The sequence below is a fragment of the Akebia trifoliata genome, chromosome 3 (genome assembly GCF_017979445.1).
Source record: "Akebia trifoliata isolate Shusen 1 chromosome 3, ASM1797944v1, whole genome shotgun sequence".
In the NCBI taxonomy this organism is placed as follows: Eukaryota; Viridiplantae; Streptophyta; class Magnoliopsida; order Ranunculales; family Lardizabalaceae; genus Akebia; species Akebia trifoliata.
Window position 1 is genome coordinate 54486278 of NC_141377.1, and position 24046 is coordinate 54510323.

The 24046-nt window shown below is 36.2% G+C and overlaps 1 protein-coding gene across 1 annotated transcript; it reads right to left on the reverse strand.

The window, feature by feature from the left end:
* Window positions 1–5254: 5254 nt before the first annotated feature.
* LOC147408040 (N-terminal nucleophile aminohydrolases (Ntn hydrolases) superfamily protein) lies at window positions 5255–23284 on the reverse strand. Its single transcript, XM_086436880.1, has 11 exons — window positions 23001–23284; window positions 22839–22889; window positions 22222–22342; window positions 22003–22087; window positions 19863–19944; window positions 18528–18666; window positions 9862–10028; window positions 8230–8393; window positions 7248–7371; window positions 7065–7169; window positions 5255–5807 (listed from the first exon to the last, which is right to left on the reverse strand). Exons 1-11 carry the CDS (start codon window positions 23142–23144, stop codon window positions 5715–5717), a joined length of 1275 nt encoding a protein of 424 aa, XP_086293006.1. The 5' UTR covers window positions 23145–23284; the 3' UTR covers window positions 5255–5714.
* Between the last annotated feature and the right edge of the window lie 762 nt (window positions 23285–24046).

Consider the following 24046-nt stretch of genomic DNA (forward strand, 5'->3'; position numbering starts at 1 on the left):
AAGAAGAGTCGTGATAATCTGACTACCCCATGTGGCATACTCAATCGACTATTTGACATGATAAATTTGAAAACCATTGAACTATGCTTATCGGGATACACAATTCCCTTGAGATACACATTTTTATGGAGAAGTGCAGTTGTGCATCTCAAAGAGCGTAGATCTACAGTTGCTGAACTTGTCACATCAAGTTAGTCGATTGAGTTTGCCACGTGTGATAGTTAGATTACCACAATTCTTAAAAGAAAGTAAATATTTTAGAGAATTGCAATTGACACCCCAACTTTTACTTATTACACCTTGTTTTCTTAAATTATTTATCACACCATAATTAAAGATTAGAGCAGATTCTTCAAACATTACAATGGTTTGGCTCAAACTATAACCTCAACATTATAACATTCATTCAAATAATTTCAGTTGTTGTTTATAATTATGATTAACTGATTTTAAAATTTTAACTCCATAAAAAATGATTTACAAAAATCAAACGATTCAAGATTTTTCAATTGTTAAATTAGGATTAGAAGTTTTGGAATAAACTGATTTTTTATGAGGATAGAGATCATCCTCATAAAACATTAGTCCATCTCAAAAATTTTAATCCCTATTTTAAAAAATATTTGACATAATATTGGACCCTTTTTAAGGCCTTGCAACGCTTCCTTACCTCTGTTGATAAGTAAAAGAGAATTCAGGTAATAACATTGCAATAAATAAGTGTGCCCTATTCGGTGGTTAGGTTTCCTTGGGAATTGAGAAGCACAAGAGAGATCCCACCTTGGACGCTGCCGACAAAGTGATGATTTGACCCCAACCATGAAATACGGAAAAAGAGATTCCTTCCCAAACGGGCAAAAGCCAAAGGGTTTACTTTCTGCACCATTAATTTTTTTCATTTAGATTTCTTTCAAAGAGTAAGTCTAGCCTTACTAAAATGGGATCATTGAGCTTACCTTCTTGTGGCATCGAAAATATGATGCGATGCCACGTGGATGTCGACTACAAAATTCTTAAAAGATAAAACTTGAAAGAATTAAATTTACTGTTAAATTTTAATTTTAAATTTGAGAGTTCGATCGAAGCTTATTAATCATTTATTTTCAAAACATTAGATCAAGTATAATTTTAATTTTTAATTTTTTGGATTTGTATTTTTCTATGAAATCTTGATCGCTATGGTGTTGGATTGCAACTCAACTACTCTTGCTAAGATTTGAAATCTCAATACCTAAGGAAATTGTGTTTCTTTGTCAAATATAGGATAGTTATGTATCAAATTTTGAGCATAGCAATCAAGTTTTGTTTTTGTAATTATATTAGTTTGACTAATTTGAAGAGGGGGTGTACATAGGTTTCAAGGCTTGGGATTAAAATCTTTAGTGATTATTTATTGTATTGTTCTCATTTGATTTTTTAGTGAAAAAGATTAAATCTGTTCATAGACGTAGACATCACATAATTCTTTATGTTCTTTGATTTGTTTCTTGATTTTATTTGCTATTTTCGTGATAATCGTATTGAAGAGGGATCCCCAAATTCACTACACTTGATTGGTTACATAGGCAACATTTTGAACCATCCAACTCTGGCTCATTCTCAAACATTTATGTCAAAAATATCAGCATGGTCTGTCTAGTATTATTAGTTGTGTAAAACATTTACGTAGTAATTAAACATTCCGAAGATTTCATTTCAAGGAATTGAATTTTTGTGACAAACAGTTCATTATATGGTTATGGTTGATTGTAACATGATAAAAGTTCGGTTGTCGAACATGATTAGGGGTGTCAATTCTGGTTCCTAAGGTATTTAGGCCTAGAGCCATTATATTTTGGAAAATGCTTAAGTGACTTCCAACAATACTGCATTCGACAATGATTGTAGAGGTGTGCATAGAACCATAGATGCTTTTCCTTGAGATATGACTTGCAACAATATTGCATTCGACAATGATCGTGGAGGTGTGCATAGAACCATAGATGCTTTTCCTCGAGATACAAGTGAAAAGCATCTATGGTTCTTTGCACACCTCCACGCCAGTTCAGTGTGGAATGCAATGTCCTGTAAAGTCACTCCAATAATACTCTTATATTTCTTTGATTTTGGTTCTTGTTAGTTTCATTTCTAAAATAACTGGAATTAGAACTGGAACTAGAACTAGAATTGGAACCACTGAGAAATGAGGGTACCTGATTCTCAAAAATCATTTGAGATGAAAAATAATTCAAATCATTGTAAGACATTTGGACATTTGTCCTTTCAAATAATTTTAATTTTAAAAATTAGATTTTATTTTCTTTACAAGTAATAAACTTTTAGAAGAGATCCATTTTAAGCTCCAATGTAAAAATTAAAGAACTTTTATATAAATAATGTTAATTTAAAAAAACCTAAGATCATCTATAATATTAATATATATATATATATATATATATATATATATATATATATATATATATATATGTATATGTAATTGACAAAAAAAACAGAACCTAGGTATCCTTCGGATAAAACCTAACAGCTCCAATTCTTTTTGGTTTGGTTCCATTTTAGCCCTCAATTCTAATTGATTCTAATAAAAAAGGAACTAGAACAGAGGTTCCAATTTCGATTCCAATTAAATGAGTACCCATTGACACCCCTAAACATGATGCAATTAACATCAAAGATTTTTTGGGGATGTTAGAGCAACTAATTAAGAATCAAAACCGAACTAAATTTCCAATGGAACCAAACTAAGGTCAGCTTAGCTCCAATCAATTGGATTGCCAATATTGAATAACCTACTTGGAAGCAACATATTTTTAATAAAAAAAAAAATAGATAGCTAAATAAATAAATAGTGAAACATGAAATTTTATACAATAAATTGTTAATCTATCCATAAAAAAGTCATTAATTTACGTCCTAACTTCTAAAAAGCGATAAGTCATTAAGGGTTAGATTCTTGGTTCAATTCAATTCTAATAAAGTGTTGAACCAAGAATCAAACCAATTGATTCTCCTTTTTCTTAACCCAAAACCGAATTGCAATTTGAATCAAATCCAACCAAATCAGCCCCAAGCCCTAAGTTTGGTTCTCTCTTCGAAATAGACCAAGTTGCACCCCCTACTTTTTAAATAATACTTTCTCCCCTTAAACCCACCTCAAAGTTAATTTGCAATGTATCAAACCAACTACATTATGGGTCTAACCCTACTTTCTCCCATAGTTATTTTCTAACCATTTTTTACCTTGTATTGAAACTGGTCCTCCGCAAGCTCCTTGTTATTTAATTTTTCAAAAATACCCTTTTAAGAGAATTTATTATCTTGGCCCTTAGTTTACAACCACCAATAGCAGTTGTTGAACCAGTAGCTCTAGATCGAGAGCCGGATGCACCAGTAGTCAAGGCATAGCCAGTTTACCATCACTAGAAAGGGCAGAGGTAGCAGCAGACAGGCTTGGAAATAAGCGCATTCATGCTATTAGTCTAACAGAGCTAGTAATAAGAGCAGGTAAAGCCAAGCAAAGAGGAAGAGGTATTTATCAACGTGAGAGCCGAAAGCAAGGCAGGAAAGCTAATTAATGACAGTAGTGCCAGTAGAAGGAAGCTAGCTCATTAGTACCAAAAGCGGAAAGCCAAGACTAAAGGGCAAGAGTATACATGCAACACAATATTTTTATAAGTTCTCTGATTTATATATATATATATATATATATATATATATGGGTCACGTTCAAGGCCAACTTTTTGGCAAAACATGAGTTAAAAGTTTTGGAATGGGCTGATTTTTGGTGAGGATGATCTCTATGGTGAGGAGATCATCCTCACCTAAAATCAACCCATTCCAAAACTTCTTACCCATGTTTACAAGTTGAAAAATCGTGGACCGTCCATTTTTTGTAAACTATTTTTGATGGGGTTAGAAGTTTTGAAATGGGCTGATTTTTGATGAGGATGATCTCCTCACCGTAGAGATCATCCTCACCAAAAATCAGCCCATTCCAAAACTTCTAACTCATGTTTTGAAAAATGTTTTGCCAAAAAGTTGGCCCTTGAACGCCACCCTCTATATATATATATAGGGTCCCTATCCGTGGCCAACAGTTTGGCAAACACTTTTTCAAAACATGGTTAGAGGTCTTGGAATGGGCTGATTTTTGGTGAGGATGATCTCTACGGTGAGGAGATCATCCTCACCAAAAATCAGCTCATTCCAAAACTTCTAGCCCCATTTTACAAGTTGAAAAATCGTGAACCGTCCATTTTTTGTAAACCATTTTTGATGAGGTTAGAAGTTTTGGAATGGGCTGATTTTTGGTGATGATGATCTCCTCACCATAGAGATCATCCTCACCAAAAATCAGCCCATTCCAAGACCTCTAACCCATGTTTTGAAAAATGTGTTTGCCAAACTGTTGGCCATTGAACGCTACTCATATATATATATATGGGTGGGGTTCCGTAGACACATAAAGCTACTCATAAAGCTACAACGTTTTTATCTTATATGGTTAAAAAGGTTTGAAATGGGCTGATTTTTTGTGAGGATGATCTCTGTGGTGAGGGGATCATCCTTGCAAAAAATCATCCCATTCCAAAACTTTTAACCCCATCAAAAGTGATTTACAAAAATTGGACGGTCTAAAATTTTTCAACTTGTAAACATGGGGCTAGAAGTTTCATAATGGGCTGATTTTTGGCAAGGATGATCTCACCATAGAGATCATCCTTACAAAAAATCAGCCCATTCCAAACATTTTTACCCATATAAGACAAAACACGTTGTAACTTTATGTGTATACGGATCCTAATCCTATATTAATCCTATATATATATATATATATATATTAATATTTACAAAAATACCGTTGCAATGAAAACCTGCCTTTTGTTAAAAAAGTCAAAGTAATAAGTACCTGAGAAGGGCATTTCATGAATAATCAAGAGTGATGGGTCCTACTAAGCGTTGGCTGTTAGCATTCCCCGTTAAGTCTTTGTAGAGAGAACTTTTAGAGGACCAGCTTTTGCTAGTGAGGTCCAAACACTTGGGTGGGGTAATAATTGCCAGACTTTGGCAACTGCTTTTGGGGACTTGTACTAAATCTAAAAATACAATAATAAAGTAAAACACCTAAAATCTTAATTTAAGTACAAATATAAGGAATAGCAGGGAAACTAAATATGTTGACAGTTAACATCTGGTTTCCAACCCATTTAAACAAATGTTATAGGCTTGTACCAGTACCAGTACCAGCACCAGCATAAAGAGAGAAACCAAAAGAACACTATATTGAAGAACAAGACATCAAATTAATTTCATGAAGTTTTTCCTTTATGAGTATAGAAGCAAAAGATCTAACCTAAGACAGAGGAAAAAAGTATAATGATATTCTCCTAGGTTCAATGGGGGAAAAAACAAGTAAATGTTACAACTGGTGAAAAACACATGAAAGAATTTTCATTCTTCCCTCTCTACGGTGTATATGCTTTTCCTATGTATTTTTTATCTTTTGGTGGGCTCGTCCCCTTCTCTAATGAGAAAAGTGGGGGACGTGACCCAAGAAGCCCCTCCGGAGTTCTTACAAACAAGATCTCATTCAAAAAAATTGTCCTTAAATTCATTGAAGGATTTGCTCCAGTAGAAAATGATTACTTTCGATGTAGAATGGCACCTTCCCAGAGAAAGACACATTTTCTATAATTACTTCTTAAAAGTCGCACCTTTCACAACACTTTTGTGTCAGTAAGAACAATTCTTGCAGCAAATTGGTTGACAACTGAGGAGCTTTGCAATTTTGTAGCTCTCAGAATTTTGACCTACAAGAAAAAGGAAAAGGCGTGAAGATTTGAATATATTTAGGTTACTGCATTTGTATATCGTAAGCAATAAACAAAGCTTGAGTCAGAGTTTGGGAAGGTAATATGTCACATCACAAACTACACAAGTACGAAACTCCAAATGCGACTCAAAAAGCTCAACTTACTTTTTTCTTTCAAGTGTTTAAAATTTCTCAAATCCTAAATAAGTTATCGATGTAAATTAAACCCAACCAAGTCTTGACATTAACTAAGTCTTGATGTTAACCTTGAATAATATCGACATTTTCATTCCCTCTTTGTTTTTTGTCTTTTTTTTTCCTTATGTTATTCCCATAGAAGTGTATAGCTCAGATATGGAAAAGAGGCTCCTAGCTAAAGTAGGCTGATGCACATTTGGTGGTATCGTATATAAAGATCGTGTCTTCATTTAGGAGTGATCTTTCCATCCTCTTAAAGCTGGTTGTGATCCCACTTTTCTGTGGAGTGGCTACAGGGCGACCAACCTACCACAGAAAGAACCCTAAGTTCTGGCAAATGGATCACAATTACAGGCCTACCTGAGAGCACACCGATGGAATGAATGAAATACGAACAGTTAATATAATATATGATCATAGATCTTAGGTTGTAACTTAATCATGAGTGAATTAGTTGATGTTGCACCCATAAACTATGGAAAGTTCTTTCAAAGGCCCACCCAATTAACACCTATACAAGATAAGTGATACTGCAGCTAGTGGATGGGGGCAGAATTGAGTTCATAGCTTGTAAATGGAGTATCCGATCACGCCTCCAAATAATTAGATCAAAAGGAGAAGGATCTGATTGGATCAGAGATAAAAATAGTAGGCACATGATCACAAATCGACTATTTGACCAAGTCTTACGTCAGGACTCAGAAAAATTTACTCATATAAGGATAATTTTGACATACTCATCTGGGTTTTAGGGTAATTTAAGATGCCCCATTTTCTCGAACCGATGACACTCCAACCTTGACCATGGTCTTCCGTAAATACCTAATAGAAACTAATTGAAATACCCTCATCTTCAATCATTTTTCACTACTATTTAACAGAAGACCACGGTCGAGGAAGGTTATGTCATCAGTTTGAAAACTCAGGAGGATATCTCCAATTTATATCAAAACCTGGAGGCTAATGTCAAAATTACCCTTTCTAAAATAGCTCAACTCTCAAACCTTTAGAAAAATTGCCAGGCAGTGGAATTTGCAACTATAATAAATTGTGATACCTTGGGTTGATCCATAGAGCTTCCATAATAACCAATTCCAAAAGATAGGGAAGAGTAGGCAGCAGCAATCTCTACTGCTTTCAGCTTTGATGAGTTTCCCTGGACCTAATACAGACATTTCATGCAAGTAAGGGACTTGTTGAACAAAATAAAATACTAAGGGGCCTTGTCGACGGAGCTCACCGAATCATGAGTGTCAGCCTGAACAAATAAAATTCCAGCACTTCTATCTGCACTTTGTTGACTGCTTTCCTGAACAATAGAGCGTAGCACTTTCGAGCAAGCGGAGGATGGACCTGCCTGTGATCTACAGAAACAAAGATGATTGAGTTAGATGTGTTCTCAGATAATTTGAGGTTTGACACACAGCTTTCTATATGTTTAGCATGAATTCATTCAAGAGACGCAAAGTAATCCCAGCCCCCTAGTGATGACTATGATTGTGTTGTTAAAGATGGAGAGGTTCAGGGAGGGATGCTACAATGACCCAAAGCGTGAGCAATGAGCCCCACAAGCATAACTTTTTAAATGTCCAGTGTCGTTGGGCCCTAAGACATTACTACAATTCTATTATCAATCCTGATAGAGCATTAATACCCAACAAAAAACAAAATCGTCAAAGAATAATACTCCAAAAGCATTGAAGAACTTAGATCACCTGGATCCTCTTAGTTTCCATCATGAGTCAAAAGATTGCTTTCACGGTTGACCTTCCTAACATAAAACCAAATTGATTCTATGATATGACATATCTCTATTTTTTTTTCCTCTCAATCATTGTTCCATCACTTTTTCCTGATAATTTCATGATGACCATAAATTAGATATCCCAATAGTGCAGCTTGTTAAATCTCATCTGTTCTTATATATGTATGTACTATGGTGCTTGTTCTTCACATTGCATCTTTTCAGTTTTCAAAATACTACTGAACACAATTAGCCAGGACAATCCAGTACCTCCAATTTTCCATAATTCTATCAGAATACAATATGATTCTTAAAGCACTACTTGTTTACATCTTTGTTGGAGGTGTTTTCAGTTCTGATACCCAATTGAATGGAAAAATGTGAGCCTTCTGATCTCCCTATACACATATATTTTCTCCTCTTAACAAAAAAATTTACTCACCAAAAGAAATAAAGATTTGAGAGAAAGGTTGCATACAGTGATGATGAGATGCAACACTCACGTGCTGCAAATCCTTTCATTAAGTATTCTCCAGCACCGGTTACACAGCAACCGGCTATGAAAGGAGCCCCAAAAGGACCCTTTGAGGAAGCCCAGCAACCTGAGCCATACATTGCTGCTAATCCAACACGCCCACTAACCTGTAAGAAATAATTAAAAGTTATTTTTTCATATTTAGGAAGTTTATTGATTTACAAAGATAAAGGCGTTCTCAATGTGGTCATTCCTATATCATAACCATTGGGTTGAGATTCTTAGCCAAATTTAAATGCCTCCTAAATTAGAGATATAACCATTCATTTTGAGGTTAAGCAAATTGATGGCAAGTTAAGTACCGAGGGGATTAGTGAATGTTGCTAAATTAGTTTTGAAAATGCTGGAAGGAGACTAAATTTGCTGTGTAACAGTCTAATTATTTTGATAGGTTGTGTTATAATCTAATTAAATGGTTAACAATGTAAATAATTAGAGGATCTATTCAACTTGATCATTCCAACATTGCATACTTAAGTGACAAGGAGATAGAACCAAGATAAATAAGAGGAAAAGATCATAATCTAGAAGTTTAGAATTGGTACACAGATATCAGACAAATATATACATTTGCAATGGACTGCAGTACTCAACTTGTTACTGCTTCAGCCTATGTGTCAACGACGAGCTTAATATTTATACACAAAAAGATGATAAGAAACAATATTTGCTTGAACCAAAGTTGGAGAAACCCAAAATTTGTAGGATCCCAAGCCTTGATGCTTGGAGTCTAGACAAACATTGAGGGTCTTGTTCTCTTGATGCGATGGACTTTCATTATTAGATCTAATCCAAACAGTTATATCAGTTTTATTAGAGAATGTTTATTACCCCCACCAACTTTTACGTGTAACATACCAAGAGCCACCTACTATATCTCATAAAACCGTCTAAGAAAACCCAAAAAAGAAGAAATCTCTAATGGAGCAAAAGGGAGGAAGATGTTGTGGGAGAAAAGGGGATAGCAAAGAAGGAGGCAGTGAGAGCGATTCTATCTTCCATTTGAAGGAAAAATTGGTATTCACTTTTCACGAAGCCTTGGGCAGTCTCATGAGTGAGGGTAATGGCGTTGGAGGCGAGTTTGCATATCATTGATGCTTTGATGGCTGCCTCTCTCTAACAAGTTCTTTGGAAAAGAAGAAATGGGGTTCGGTCAGATTATCTTCTTAGAGAAGAATATAAAGGGAAATGGGGTTTGGTCCTCATCTTTTGAGAGTGGAAGGAAAAGAAATGGAGGTGTGGTTGTAAAAATAGGGAATTGAGTAAGAATATTGCTGTGTTATAAGTACAACTTGGTATGGCAATAGAAGTTCTCTTTATTAAGGCACTTGAGTAAAAAATATAACATTGGAAAATAATATCAAAGCACAAAAAAGGTAAATGAGCTTTTTTCCTTTTTAATTTACAGTTCGTTCCACAAGCAGAAGAATATAAAATATGAAGAAACACAAACTGCAATGCCGTATATGCAGGCACACATAAGTCCAGGTAGGAGCAGCGAGAAAATAGCAAGCCAATTTAAAGAGTTAATGGAAGACATTCGGGAGTGTACATAAAAAAAGAAGCATCCATCACCTTCAACACAATACCACCACTTGAAGCTCCCGACGCTATGTGTCCATTCGTGTCAACACAAATAACTCCCACGGTATCCATAATGCAATCCTCTTCAGAAGCATCCAGCACAAATGGTAGATCGCTCCCACCGGATGTGCCCTTATCACATGGTTGAGATTTTACTTCTGGAACAGAAATACAAATGTCACGGTGAAATAAGGTACTGTTATAATTAAGCCAATATGGTATTCATCTACCAAGAGAAGGTTGAAAGCAAACCAACCAACAATATTAATGCAGCGTACATAGGCATGTTAAAGAGTAAACAATTAAGAAACTAACAACAAGGGATCAAGGTAAGTAATTCAATATGAAGCAATGCCCGATACAGATAAGGTATATGCTCAGTTCAAATACGGACATACTGATTCTGCGACACAAGCTTAATTTTCTTCGTTGGTGGTAGTTTATTTGGCTGTCAATGGGTGGGCTTGGGCCGAGGACTGGGATAGCGCACCAATTTGACTCTTTAGGGCTAGCAAGGGCTCAACTTTTCTCGGCCCAAGCCCTTGCTGACACCTATCTCTTTTACAGCTAAACTTGCCAAGTTTTGCATCAGACGCCTCAGATACCATTTCAACTTCACATCTCTTTGCTTTGTCCCAACTCCCAACCTAAACCTTCTAGCTCCATCTATCTTTGTTGAACCCCAACAGTTGGCAGCCCTTGATTGATTACTGTTAGAAGTCATAACCTTGTTTAGACCATCCCACCTACACCAACCCTACTTACTAGGTTCAATGTACGAACCCAAACCTATTATGCCAACCCCATTTCAAGAAAACAAACACATCTTATCTTTTTCTTTGCTAAGGCCCAATTGGATCTCGATGCTGGACTCCAGCTGCATCTAAGGTACCCCTGATGTCAAGGAGACTATGCCACTTCACAATCTTCTGCTCAATTTTGTCCTCAACCAAAAAGAGAATCCTGTTGGAGTATTCCTAGACATCTCAAGTTCTAAAAATTTCCTAACATCACATAGCTAGATGATTTCACTGGAACCCCAAATATATGACACGGCATGGTAAATAGATATATGGCCTCCATGTTGGCCTGTATTGTGAACACAAGATTCTCAGTAGTTGTACAGTTGTCGTCATCGTGGGCTTCTCCACCCCATAGCAATAGAAGAATTTGAGAAAAATAATTGTCAAATCTCAATTTGAGAGCTTGGTAGGAATTTATAATAGTAAAAGAGTCAAAAGAGAAAATTACCCTTATATATAAGAAATAAATAAAAGCTATTGCTAAATTAACTAGGACTAAAATAACAACTAGATTATTTCCAATACTACCCCTCAAGTTGGGGCACATATATCAACTAAACACAGCTTGACAATGTGAGAATTAGTGATAGAAGGACCAACAGACTTCATAACCATGTCGGAAAATTGCTCTGAAGAAGGTACGAATACTGTCTGAATATCACCAGATCGAACTCTTATCGAGAAAGTGAATATCATCTATATGCTTAATTCTTTCATGAAAAACTAAATCAGAAACAAGCATGATAGCAGACTTGTTGTCGCAGAAAAAAATAGAAGAACCAGAAACAGGAAATCCCAACTCTGTCAGTAAAGATCGAAGTCAAATTAGCTAATATGTGCCAAGAGCCATAGCACGATAGTCAGTTTTAGCAAAAAAACGAGAAACCACATTCTGTTTCTTACTTTTCCATGAGATAAGGTTATTACCATAAAAAGTACATAAACCAGAGGTAGATCTCCTATCTTTGAGAAAATCAACATAATCAGCATCTGTAAAACAAGATAAATGCGGCCGAGCAGTAGAAAAGTAGAAAAGCCCAAGACCAAGACGCGACTTCAAGTAGCAAAAAATACAATAAACGACTTCAAGATAAGAAGTATGCAGAATATGCATGAACTGACTGACCACACTAACTGCAAAGGACAAGTCCGATCTAGTGTTAGTCAGATAAAGCAAACGACCTACAAGTCTCTGATAAGAAGAAGGATCCGATAAAGAATTACCAGAGTCGGCATAAAGACGATGATTTTGATCAATAAGGGAGGAAGCAGGATGGCAACCAAGCATCTCAGTGTCTTGAAGAAGATCCAACGTGTATTTACGCTGAGATAGTGAAATACCACGACGAGAATGGACCACTGTTATTCCAAGAAGTACTTAAGTCACCCAAGTACTTAACCTCAAAAACACAATCCAATAGCACCTCAATTCTGTCAATCCACTGTGCATCATCTCTAGTCACAATAATGTCATCCACATAAACCAAGACAATGGTGTAACGACTATCCACTCCTCGACGAACAAAGCAAGTATGATTAGAGTGGCATTTGAAAAATTCCATAGATAAAATAACTTCAGAAAACCGTTGAAATTAGGCTCGCGGGGATTGCTTCAGGCCATACATAGATAAGAAGGCAACATTCCTAGAATATTCCCTCTGAAAATGAAACCCAGGAGGAGGGTCCATATAAATAACCTCAATCAAATCATCATTTAGAAAGACGTTCTTCACAACAAATTGGTAAAGTGGCCAAGAGTTACACGCAGCTAAAGAGAAAAGAATTCAAAGAGTGGAAAGTTTGGCAACAGGGGCAAAAGTGGCACCAGAATCTTTTCCTAGAGTCTGTGTAAACCCTTTAGTAACTAAGCGTGCCTTATACCGATTAACAGTGCCATCAACAAGATATTTCACAATGAAGACCCATTTACAACCAATGGTTTGTTCCCAAATGGGAGAGTAACTAACTCCCAGGTATTATTGTTCTATAAAACATCTATCTTAACAGTCACAGTTTTAGTCAAATGAGGCTCTCGCAAAGCCTTTGATACAAACTGATGAACTCGAATAGAATCAATGATTGCCAAGTAAGCCTGATAAAAAGGAAGAAAGATCCTGATAGAAAATAAACTGGGCAATAAGATGATTAATAACACTCTCACTTACCTTTGCGAAGAGCGATAGGTAAGTGAGAGTTAGAAATAGAATGGATAAGAACATGTATGTGTAGAGGTAGGAGATGATATACCTGAATCTAAGGAGAAGGTTGGCAAGGGTGTAGAGGAGCGACGAGTGTAGACCTTAAGCGTCGACGAAGATGGAGAAAAGACTGGAGACGACAACACTATAGGAGACGATTCTTGTAAAGTAAGAGAGTTCTGCAAAGTAGATGTGGGGGATGGAAGTATGAAACATTTTCAAAGAAAGTAACATCAAGAGTGTATGACACAGGATCATAACATCGATACCCCTTTAACATAGAAGTAACCCAAGAAAACGCATCAAATAGCTTTGTAATCCAATTTTGTGCGATGGGGAGTCTTGTCTTAAATAAAGTACGTGCACCCAAAGACTCAAAGTGTAATGGGAAAGTGAATACTATCAGGTTGAAGGACATGAAAAGGCACTTGTCCCTCCAAGGTGCGACTCGGAACGCGGTTAAAAAGAAAAGTTACAGTGAGGACTACCATATTCTAATATGCCTAAGAACATGCATTGAGCAAAGAAGACAGTAGACAATATTCATGAGATGGCGATTCTTGCTTTTCACCACCTCATTCTGCTCAGGAGTATAAAGACAAGTCAACTGGTAAAGCATACCATACTCATAAAAATGAGAGCGAATCCCATCAGATATATATTCCCTCTCATTATCAGACCTAAAGGATATTTAACAGTGATATTGTACTGAGTCTAAATCATTTTAAGAAAGTTAACAAAAATAGGGAGCACCTTAGAACAAGAACACATTAGATAAACCCAAGTGCAATAAGAATAATCATCTATAAATGTAACATAATATCTATAACCATTAAAAACAGTAATAGGAAAAGGCCCCCACACATCAGAATGAACTAAATCAAATATTGCATTAACTTGATTCATACGATGAATATAAGAAGTGTGTGTGTTTAGAAATTTCACACAGAGTACTGAAATTTGTGTCCACTACAAATAATTTTTAAAGAAGGAAATAAAGAACATAAGTGCTGAAAATTAGCATGTCCTAAGCGAGTATGCCATAAATCTAGAGTCTAAGATGAAAACGTGTGGCTCCTAAAGGACGGAAACACAGAAGCCAGAATAGCAGTAAGGTGAGATCCAAATAAGTATAGCCCATCCCTCTCATACCCCTTGCCAAAAATCCTCCTTGAAGTTAAGTCCAAAAAAATACAATAGGTAGGAAAAAAGGTAATTGAGCAATTTTGAGATTTAATAATACTATTCACAGACAAAAGATTAAGAGATAGGTGAGGGACATAAAGCACAAAATCTAGGTAAATCCCAGAGCGAACCGCCCTATGGGTAATAAAAAAAGTAGAAGTAAAATAACAAGACTCATTGGTCATGTGATCAGAGGCACCAGAATCAATAACCCATGTTAGAGGAGTAAAGTCAGACTGAGTAACATAAAAAACAGAGGATGTACCTAGAGGCGTAGTAATTGAGGCCACAATCGAAGATGAATGAGTGAGTATGAATCTGATCTCGACCAATAATGGCAATCTGAGTCTATAGCTATTGCAAATCAATAGTGTCAAGTGAAGACGGAGGATAAGTGAGATGAATAGATAATGACTCCACTGTAGCGGCACGAGGAGCAGACTGTCCCAAGGATGGAATGGCGGGAGATCACAATAGATGGCAATAGAGTTGAAAGCAGCAAACCTTCTCATGACCCACCTTCTCACAATGACTGCAAGTAAGGTCACTTCCTTTACCACGATCACGATTCCCAGATCCCAGGGTACAAGTGCTGGGAAAATTCAAGTTGGCTGCTAAAACAATATGATCTGTAGCTAGAGCAGAAAGAATTACAAGAACCTAAGTCTGAGAATGAACAATACGACGAATAAAGGAGGTAAAGGAGTGGTATTAAGGATCTGGGTCCAAAGAGCCTCAAACTCAAGGTGTAATCTCATGAGAAACTGATATGTCTGCTGTCGAGCAATCCTCTTAACAACAAATCCGGTTGCTTCTGCATATAACTCAACCATAGACTTATAATGATAGAGTTCCTCCCAACGGGACTGAAGAAACTCAAAATAATCAACTACACTCTGTGTTCCTTAAGTAGTCTGGGCAATATCTCGATAAAGCTCATAGATCGTCAAGTCATTCTTAGCATGAGCATATGTTTGAGTGAGGGCTGACCACAAAGATGGAATGGTTTCATGATACATAAACATAGTACACATCCATTGCTCCATTGAGTTAAATAGCCGTCTAAGAATAGTGCAGTTATTGATCTCCTATTGTTCAAATTTGGGATCAGTAAGGGGTGGTTTAATGACGGTACCCAAAAGTCATTCAGATTTACGTCTACTACCCAAATAAAGTCGCACAGACCAAGATCAGGACTAGATATTCCGACCATCTGATAGGGCTAGATATTCCGACCATCTAATAGGGCATTGGTTATATGCTGGACTGAGGAATTTGCCCCAAGGGTTGTGTTGGAAGCCTTAGTCTCGTGAGTTATCGTCATTGCGCACTATAAACAAAACTTTGGATCGAAGGGAGATCTCTAGTAGTAGTATCGTCGAAGGGCAGCAATAAGAACAACCTATGTTACTGTCGTATATAGCCACTGCTACTGTCACAAGGCAGAAAAATTGCTATTGATTGATGTCGGCAACACAAAAAACAGCCACTACTGCTATCGTAGGACACCAAACTGCTACTGATCGCTGTCAGCAGCACCAAAACAGTCACTGCTGCTGTCGTAGGGCACCAAACTGCCACTGATTGTTGTCAGCAGCACCAAAACAGCCATTGCTGCTATCGTAGAGCACCAAGCACTAGCCTAGTTACTGTCGCATACACCTAAGCAGCCACTGCTGCTGTCGTAGGGCAAAAAATGATGCTAATAGAGGCTGTTGCAGCACCAAGAACAGCAACTGCTGTTGTCGTAAGGTAGAAACGATGCTAATAGAGGTTGTCGTAGCACCAAAAACATAAAGGTTGGTAACTGTTGTTGTCGCAGCACCAAAAAACAGCAATTGCTGCTGTCGTTGGGCAGGAAAGATGCTAATAGTTGCTGTCGCATACCCCCAAAAACAGCCACCACTGTTATCGTAGGGCAGAATTTTTTTTAATTTGGATGAACAAACCCTAATGTAAGGTAGAAACACAACGCAGAAAGATTATCGCAGCATGTGATTAAATCCCTATCACAACATGCGATAAAGGGAAAAAAGAAAATTAGAAGATTCCCAAAGGGGAAAAGATCGAATGAGGTTGCTCTAATTTAGGATTTAGTGAATAAAGAGGAGAAGGAGAGGAACCAAGGAGAGAGGGAGAAATTCCTTGACTCTGATACCAAGAAGAATAATTGTCAAATCTCAATCTGAGAACTTGATAGGAATTTATATTAATAAAAGAGTCAAAAGAAAAAAACTATCCTTACATATAAGAAATAAATAAAAGCTATTGCTAAAATAACAACTAGATTATTTCCAATAGCAACATTGCTGAAATATCTCACAAGCTTCTTTCCTTTGTGCATACCTTTGTGCTAACTTTGGGAATTGATGATATGCCCATAGTTACAGTGCTCAAAATGGTGCATATATTTCTTGGGCTTTTATTGAAGACGTATCCTTATGAACTCGCTTATTATTACGATCAGCCAACATCATGATATTATCATTCAAGGCATAGTATATCTGTGTTGTAAACAAGCTAGCCAGACAAACAACTTATTCAGTGAGCACCCTAGCTACCGGATTGGTTATCTTAGAGCCATTCAAGGCCTCACACAGTTTTGGACTTCCATCATATTTTCCTCTCATCCAACTGATAATTGCCTTTATGCCAGCTAAACCACGTGCAGCAATACCATCTATGATTCTAATGCAGCCTAATAATTCCAGAAGACAACTTACCTTAATCTTCACAGCTCTAAGGCTGTACCACTTCTTTCTTCTCAATTTCTTTTTCAGAAAACCTGTTTTTTTAATGATATTGATAAATTGGTGTGATGGCAAGAAATGAACCCAAGTCCATGGTACCATCACTCATAGACTTTACCAACAAAGCTAGCTCACACCTTCTTAAGCTATGGTTCATTCCTACTATACCCCCAAAAAATTATCCAATTTTCCTAAAAATTGATGGATGCTAAAGATGAAACAAAAACCCTCCAATTTTGACCCAAGTAGGCCACCATACTGGATAGAAGGTAGACTATTAGCAATCAACAAGCTAACCACATATTATAATGGAACCGAACACACAGAAGCAGCCAAAAACTACATATTACTGCTACAAAAGCTCCACTTCACTGCCATCACTACTAATCAGATCCATCTCGTGGAGCTTACTAAGGCATTAATGTTTTTTCCACGTCATCCCATAATGTTTTTTCAGATGATAATAGGATGCCCTTTTCCAGCATCCACATTTATTTTCCATCCCTCCCAATATATTTGTTCTCACTGATTTATTCCCATTTGTACACAGAACATGCTCGAGCGCCTTCCTCTCAAGAATCTGTTGGTGTCAGTGTTGTGGTATAGTTGAAAAAAAAACCCATTATATCCAAGCTCCTTTGGCGTTTTCTCCATCCTCTTCCACTAATAGTCTACTATGTCTCTACCCTTCAGAATAATCAATAGTATGCTCCAGCCACAGTGCATCCTCTGGGATTCTAAGGTATCTTCTTTCCTCATTTCTGCATTTTTTAGCTATTTTGATCTTGTCAAACCCCACCACTTTTCTCCAAACCACCTTATCCTTGGTTGCTTTCATACACTCCATCAAAATATCTCACATCTGGGAGCTTTCTTTGAGGACCAAAATTATGGATCAACTCCACACAAAAAAAAGTAATTTCTCTCAATGATTCTAATGCATATGGCGTTCTTCAACCATCACTCATTTTTCTCTTCCATTTTAGAGTTTATCTTGAGGATTTTCTTACCACAAATCACCTTCTTCACACTCAAAAACAAGAAAACTAGTGAACCCCCCCCCCCCCCCCCAACACACACACACACACACAATAAAAAAGAAACTGTGTTTGTCAAAATCCTACTTAAGTTGTCAGAAGAAACTAGGGACCAGGGGCTCAAAATCCAATGTCTGGAAAGCTCTCACCTGGCAACAACATGCAATTTAATCAAGACATCAAAAGCATGAAACGTGATGTTACCTTGGCACATGGCATGAGTGCCAAGTGTAATATACTCACATGTGTCCAGCATGGCAACCTCTGAAAATTCCAATATTGCAACAAAAATCATACACATTACTGAATTTCTAGATCCATTCTTTTAACATTAAGTCATTTGCGACATGTCATGTCATTTCATGCCAAAAACTTGGAAATTGGAATGGGAGGGTAACATTCGTGAAACACAATTCAAGATCATTTTGTTCAAGAAACATTTACAACCACATCAATAGCACAAATACCTTTCCCTCATTTTTAATTTGTGATTTATTTATTATTTATTTCTTCTTATGTGCTTCCTTTCTATTGATATACATTTATTTCACTACCTCTAAAAAGTACTATAGAAATTAAGTGCCAAATTTATTGTCAGTCTAGTAAATGAAATTCTACCCATCCAATATGTGAAGGTCTGACTAAATATCCATATGATACAATATTTTAAAGGGAATACTATACCTGCTACTGGTTCCAACACAAAGGTCTTCTGGGAACTTGAAGGGAGTTTGAAAGCAGCTGACTCACTCCTTGTTTTGGCAATGTCAAGCATCGTCTTGTATTTCAGCCATTGTGCTTTTGCCCTCGCTGTAATCAACCACTTTTTCCAAATATACATGAAAAATAGTAAGTGGACCCCTCTAACACACAAGGAAAGAAATGTTTTGACCAAAATATATAAACAGATCATCATTTAGAATTATCATTTTCTTTAATCAGAATAATCAAAACTGGTGGCCAACGGTGATAGTGTAGAAAAATAAGAAGACATACCCAATGTTAAAATCCTAAGAGATTGAATCTATGGTTTCAACTCAAAAACTTAACCCAAAAAATTTAAGTATAATCTCAAAATCGATAAAAAACCTATGATTTATGTGTGAATCTTATACAATTACAAATCAAGATTTTGTATCACACAAATCTCCAATGACGGAAGGCTTGGCTTTGGACAAGGTGAAATGGAGGAATAATTTTTTAGCTGACCCCAAATCTTTGGGATAAGACTTTGTTGTTGTTATTGTGCACATATTCTGTTTTTGATGAATACAGAGATGTTATAACAACAAAAAAAAGGAAGAGACTGATGCAAATGCAATACAGAAAACTACAACTACATTTCATATTTTGTTTGATTTTTTTTTCTTTACATACAACAGTTCATTTTAATACTAATATCTGACCGTTGGATGAGGTTGATTTGTTGATATGTGGAAGCTTGGAGAATCTTCAACTAGTGTTCAAAATTTGAGCTTAATCAGGCCCACACAAGGCCATCATCATCATGAAGCTATGGGTCTGGAGCTCTGTCACCTACCAAATCTTTGATGGAAGCCAAGTTTTCTACATCGATACATACTTTTGACCCACCTAATCAAGTCAGGATTGAGGCTCTAAAAATAACTTTTGATGATTGATTCATACTTAAGTATAATGTCTATAAATTACTCAAAACATTTTCTTTTGTAAGCTTAACAAGATAATTCAAATGTCACAGGGTCAGCATATCTAACTAAGTGTACCACAGATCATTTCCTGGGAAGTACATCAAACTTGTTACATTAAGGAAAATAATATAATGCCTCAGATGATGCGTCAGTCCATATTTTGCCAGTCTTTTTTGGTAATTTAGACGTTTGGTGAATTTTGGAGATACCAACTAATGACATACTTTTACTGCTCGCAAGACAGAAAATGACCAAAATATCCTTATTTGTTTCTGAAATTGTTATACCTTTTTTTTTTTTTTGTTAAGTTGAAATTTTATCAAAAAGAGAAAAAAAAAGGTTGTTATACCTCATTAGCCTCATTTTTCGTCTCTGGAAAAAGGATACCCTTAGATTTTGCCCACTCTCGTGCGCCTTCACCAACCAAGAAGCTGGAAAAGACAGGTATGTGGAATCAATGAAAAGACGGAGTGAATCATATATGATGAGTAAATAAGAAAATATATAATTACAAGTCATCAGAAAAATAAATGTTTTAAGCAATTAATGAATTGGAGAAGTGAGGGAATCATATGGATAAACAAGCTATTCAATACTAAAAATGGATGTAGGTCTTACCATAACCCAGTTAATCATTCAAAAATAATTACTGATACTTGGATGATATTAACTCAAAAGTCAAAAGGGAAAAAAGAAAAAAAAAAAAAAAGAACAGAAAGAAAACATCTAGATGTCAATTTGAAAACTTTATACGATAATGGAGTTTTCATATGCACAATCAAGGGAATTATGGCATCCTATAAAAACCACACTTTTTTTTCCCCAATAGATAAACAATTTAATCAAAGCCAAAAAAAGAAAACAAAATTAGAGGTCATCTCAAGAGCAAGTCAAGGAGAAATACCAATAAAGATGCCCCAAAGAAAGAAACAAGACAACCAAAGAAAAACACCCCCACCCAACCTACGAGCAATCAAGCAGACCCAAAATTAGGAAATCAAGGGCTCTAAAACAATTTCTTCAAAAAATGCTCCTTTGAACTCCTCATGAAGTTTGGACCACAAACTAATACTTGCTTTAATCTTCAAAATTCTCTCGACAATTCTTTAAAAAATAAAATAAAATAATTTTCATGGAAACAACGATTTCACCCAGGCACTTGCTTAAATGTATATGGAACAATAATTCCATAAAATCTAGTGTAGGCATAAGCAAAAAATGTCATGTTACGTCCACTTCTTGAGGTGTGAGGAATTTTATGGAACTACACATCATTGACAAAACCAAATCATCATTATCAAAGCCTTATGACAAAAATGTGATTGAACAAATATTTCTCTTCCATTCAATTCTATAAAATGCCCTACAGTAATCCAAATGGGTTCATATCCACTTTCAATATCTCAATCCATGTTATTTGGTCTCTGTCACACTCTATTAGAACCTTCAATTAGAACAATAATTCTAAAACAACTAGAACAATAATTCTAATTAGAGTTGTAATTGACTTCATTTACCAAATCATCTCAATTGACTTTCCTTTAATTATAACCAATTGGAGAAATGTACATTCTAATTTTATCTTTCTTAATTTTCCACTCATCCATCTTAGCAAGTTCATCTCTACTACACTCAATCTATAAACATGTTTCTTGGTTGCCTAACATTCATCTCCATATCACAATAATTATTATTGTCATCTCCTACAAACTTCCTTTTAATTTTGAAGGTGCCACCTCAATGAGCTGGGAAAGTTACCACAAACTTGGGATCAAAACTCCAACTTCACACTTAAACTTATTAGAAAAAAAGAAAAACATATTATTTTTACTAGGATGCATCCATCACATAGCATTAAGAAGTATACATCTACTTTAACCATCCAACTCTACCTATGTGACCAACATCCTCATCAATCTCTCCATACTTATGCATAATAGAACCAAGATAACAAAAATGGGTTCTTCATGGTATTTACTCCCCATCAATTTTGTTTTCCTTTCCTTTTGTGGGTGTCATTACTAGAGCTACACTCCGCATAACTATCTTGATTTTACTTATTTTATAGCTCTTGGACTCCAAAGTAGCTCTCCAGAATTCTAGTTTTGCAGTGCCTCCCTCTTTGGTATCATCAGTTAACATTACATCTGCAAATAACATATACCAAGAGATCTTTCTCATGAATAGGAGCAGGTACTTTATATATAAGTAGAGCAACCAAACACACACTCAAAAGGTTATCATTATTGTAACTGGGAATTCATTTGTCTCCTCACAATTTGTCTCACATTTAGGTATTACCTTGACATGTGGCACGGTTTCTAAGTATTAAGGTGTCTAGCACGACGATCTCTAGAAATTTCAAAATGGTAGCACGGTTGTACAAATATTAACTTGTGGTACAACAGAAAATAAAAACGAAAGATACGTCAAGATAAAAGGGGCTATCTTATATAGTTTTAAGATTACAAAGACAAAGTGATCATTACAATGGAGGTATTCGACCTAGCAAAGAAGGTCCTCTCATTTGTTCCTTAGCCAAGCACGTAGCAATTTTGATGGCATTCCGCACACCTGATCTACAATGAATGGAACAGATAATAAGTAACTTTGGAGAAAGAAGCAAAGGGACCAAAATCTCATATCACGAAGAAGCCATTCTACTCTGTCCTGAAAAATGGGTAATATAGAATTCTAGCAATAAATACCGGGCACTGCTCCAACAGCTCCAAATGCACCAGAATCACTGTCAATAATACTAGCATCACATTCTACATGTCCCTCTTCTGTCAAATTTGAACCTCGCCCTGCATTTGTGCTTGGATCATCCTAATAGAGAAATAAGAAAAACATATTCATTAAATTATTATTTTTTATTTTTTATTATTCTTATGGGGGAGTCTGTTTGGTTTGCTCGCCATTTTTGCATCATAAAAAGTTCTTTTTCGTTCTTTCTTTCTGTCAATTTCGACCCTTGCCCTGCATTGGTACTTGGATCATCCTAAAACAGAAAGAAGTAAAACAGATTTGTTCTGTTAAAATTATTTTCAAAACAATTAAAAAAACGTTTTTTTTTTTTTTGCAAAAATATCTTAATTCTTTTCTTGGTCACAAAAAATTGGATCCAAACAGATCCTAAGCCCTTTTTGACCTAGAACAACACCACCACCAAAAAAAAAAAAATTTTGATTTATGGTAATGGGATTGGTGTTTCAAACTTTCAATTGAGGGAAATAGTTTGAATTTCGAATTTCTTCTTTAGTTCATCTAATTTTATTTGTAAGTAAATTAAATTTACTACAAGCTTAAACCCTAGCGAACATACCTCCAACACTTGAATAGCCGCTGAAACAGCATCAATACATCCACCAGATCCCTGTGAACCATCAAACGAAACGATTACAACTGATTCAGAAATCCAAATCAACTTTTTGATCAAATAATAATTTATTTTAATAACAAAAATGACACAAATAAAGAGTTACACCTTTCGAAGAATTAAAGCTGCAGCACGACAAGCTCGTCTCATGGCTAACATGAGAGTTTTTTCGTTCGAAGGAGCGTGAAAACCTGCTCCCACATGAACCGCCACGAAGAATCTAGGGTTTTCGTCATCTCCTTCTTCCTCCATTTTTCCTAATTTCTTAAAATTTGTGGAGAAGAGACAAATAACCGCGCTTTTGATTTTGTTATTTTAGGATCCCTAGTTGTCCCGCTTCATCGTCATCGTCGAAATCACTCGCTCCAGCGGGAAGAGTTTGATACAAGCCTTTATTACCACACCAGCTTTTATTTAACACAGGATTTACTGTGATTCTCACAAATCTGACGTGGAGATGGATACGTAACCGTAGATGATTTTTACTCGTATCACAAGAAAACACGTCTATGGTTATTTGCACATCCCAAGTCAGACTTGTGAGAATCGCAGTAAATACCCTGTATCATTCCAGCATTTTCCTTAGAATAAGAATCTTGTTGGGGTGACACAGGATTTACTTGTGTGATTTCTCACAAATATGACGTGGAGATGCATAAATAACCATAGATGACTTTTACTCGTATCACGAGGAAACACATCTATTTGCACATCCCACGTCATACTTGTGAGAATCGCAGTAAATACCCTCTGTGACCTTAGGCTGGAACCTCATATTGCACTACTTGACGTGAAGGTGCATGGGAACCATTGAAGCTTCCAAACTAAGGTCACTGTAGCACGACTCCATAAATTAATTAGACCAAAGCCGATCTAGTCTTGGATCTGTCATTGTCCAGACTCTACCTGGTATGATATGTATTGTTCCGGATCCAATCTGAAAAATTAATATTTTCAAAGTTTAATGATTTTCTAATGCTGCCTCCCCTCCCCCACCTCTTTGGCTCTCTAACACACACCCCCATCACAGAATCGTAGATCATTTTCATCGGGATACACATAGCACAAATCTTTTTCTTATGTATCCCGAGGTAAATTATCAACAATTTTATGATGAGGGCATGTGTCAGAGGAGATGTCATATTATCGCGACT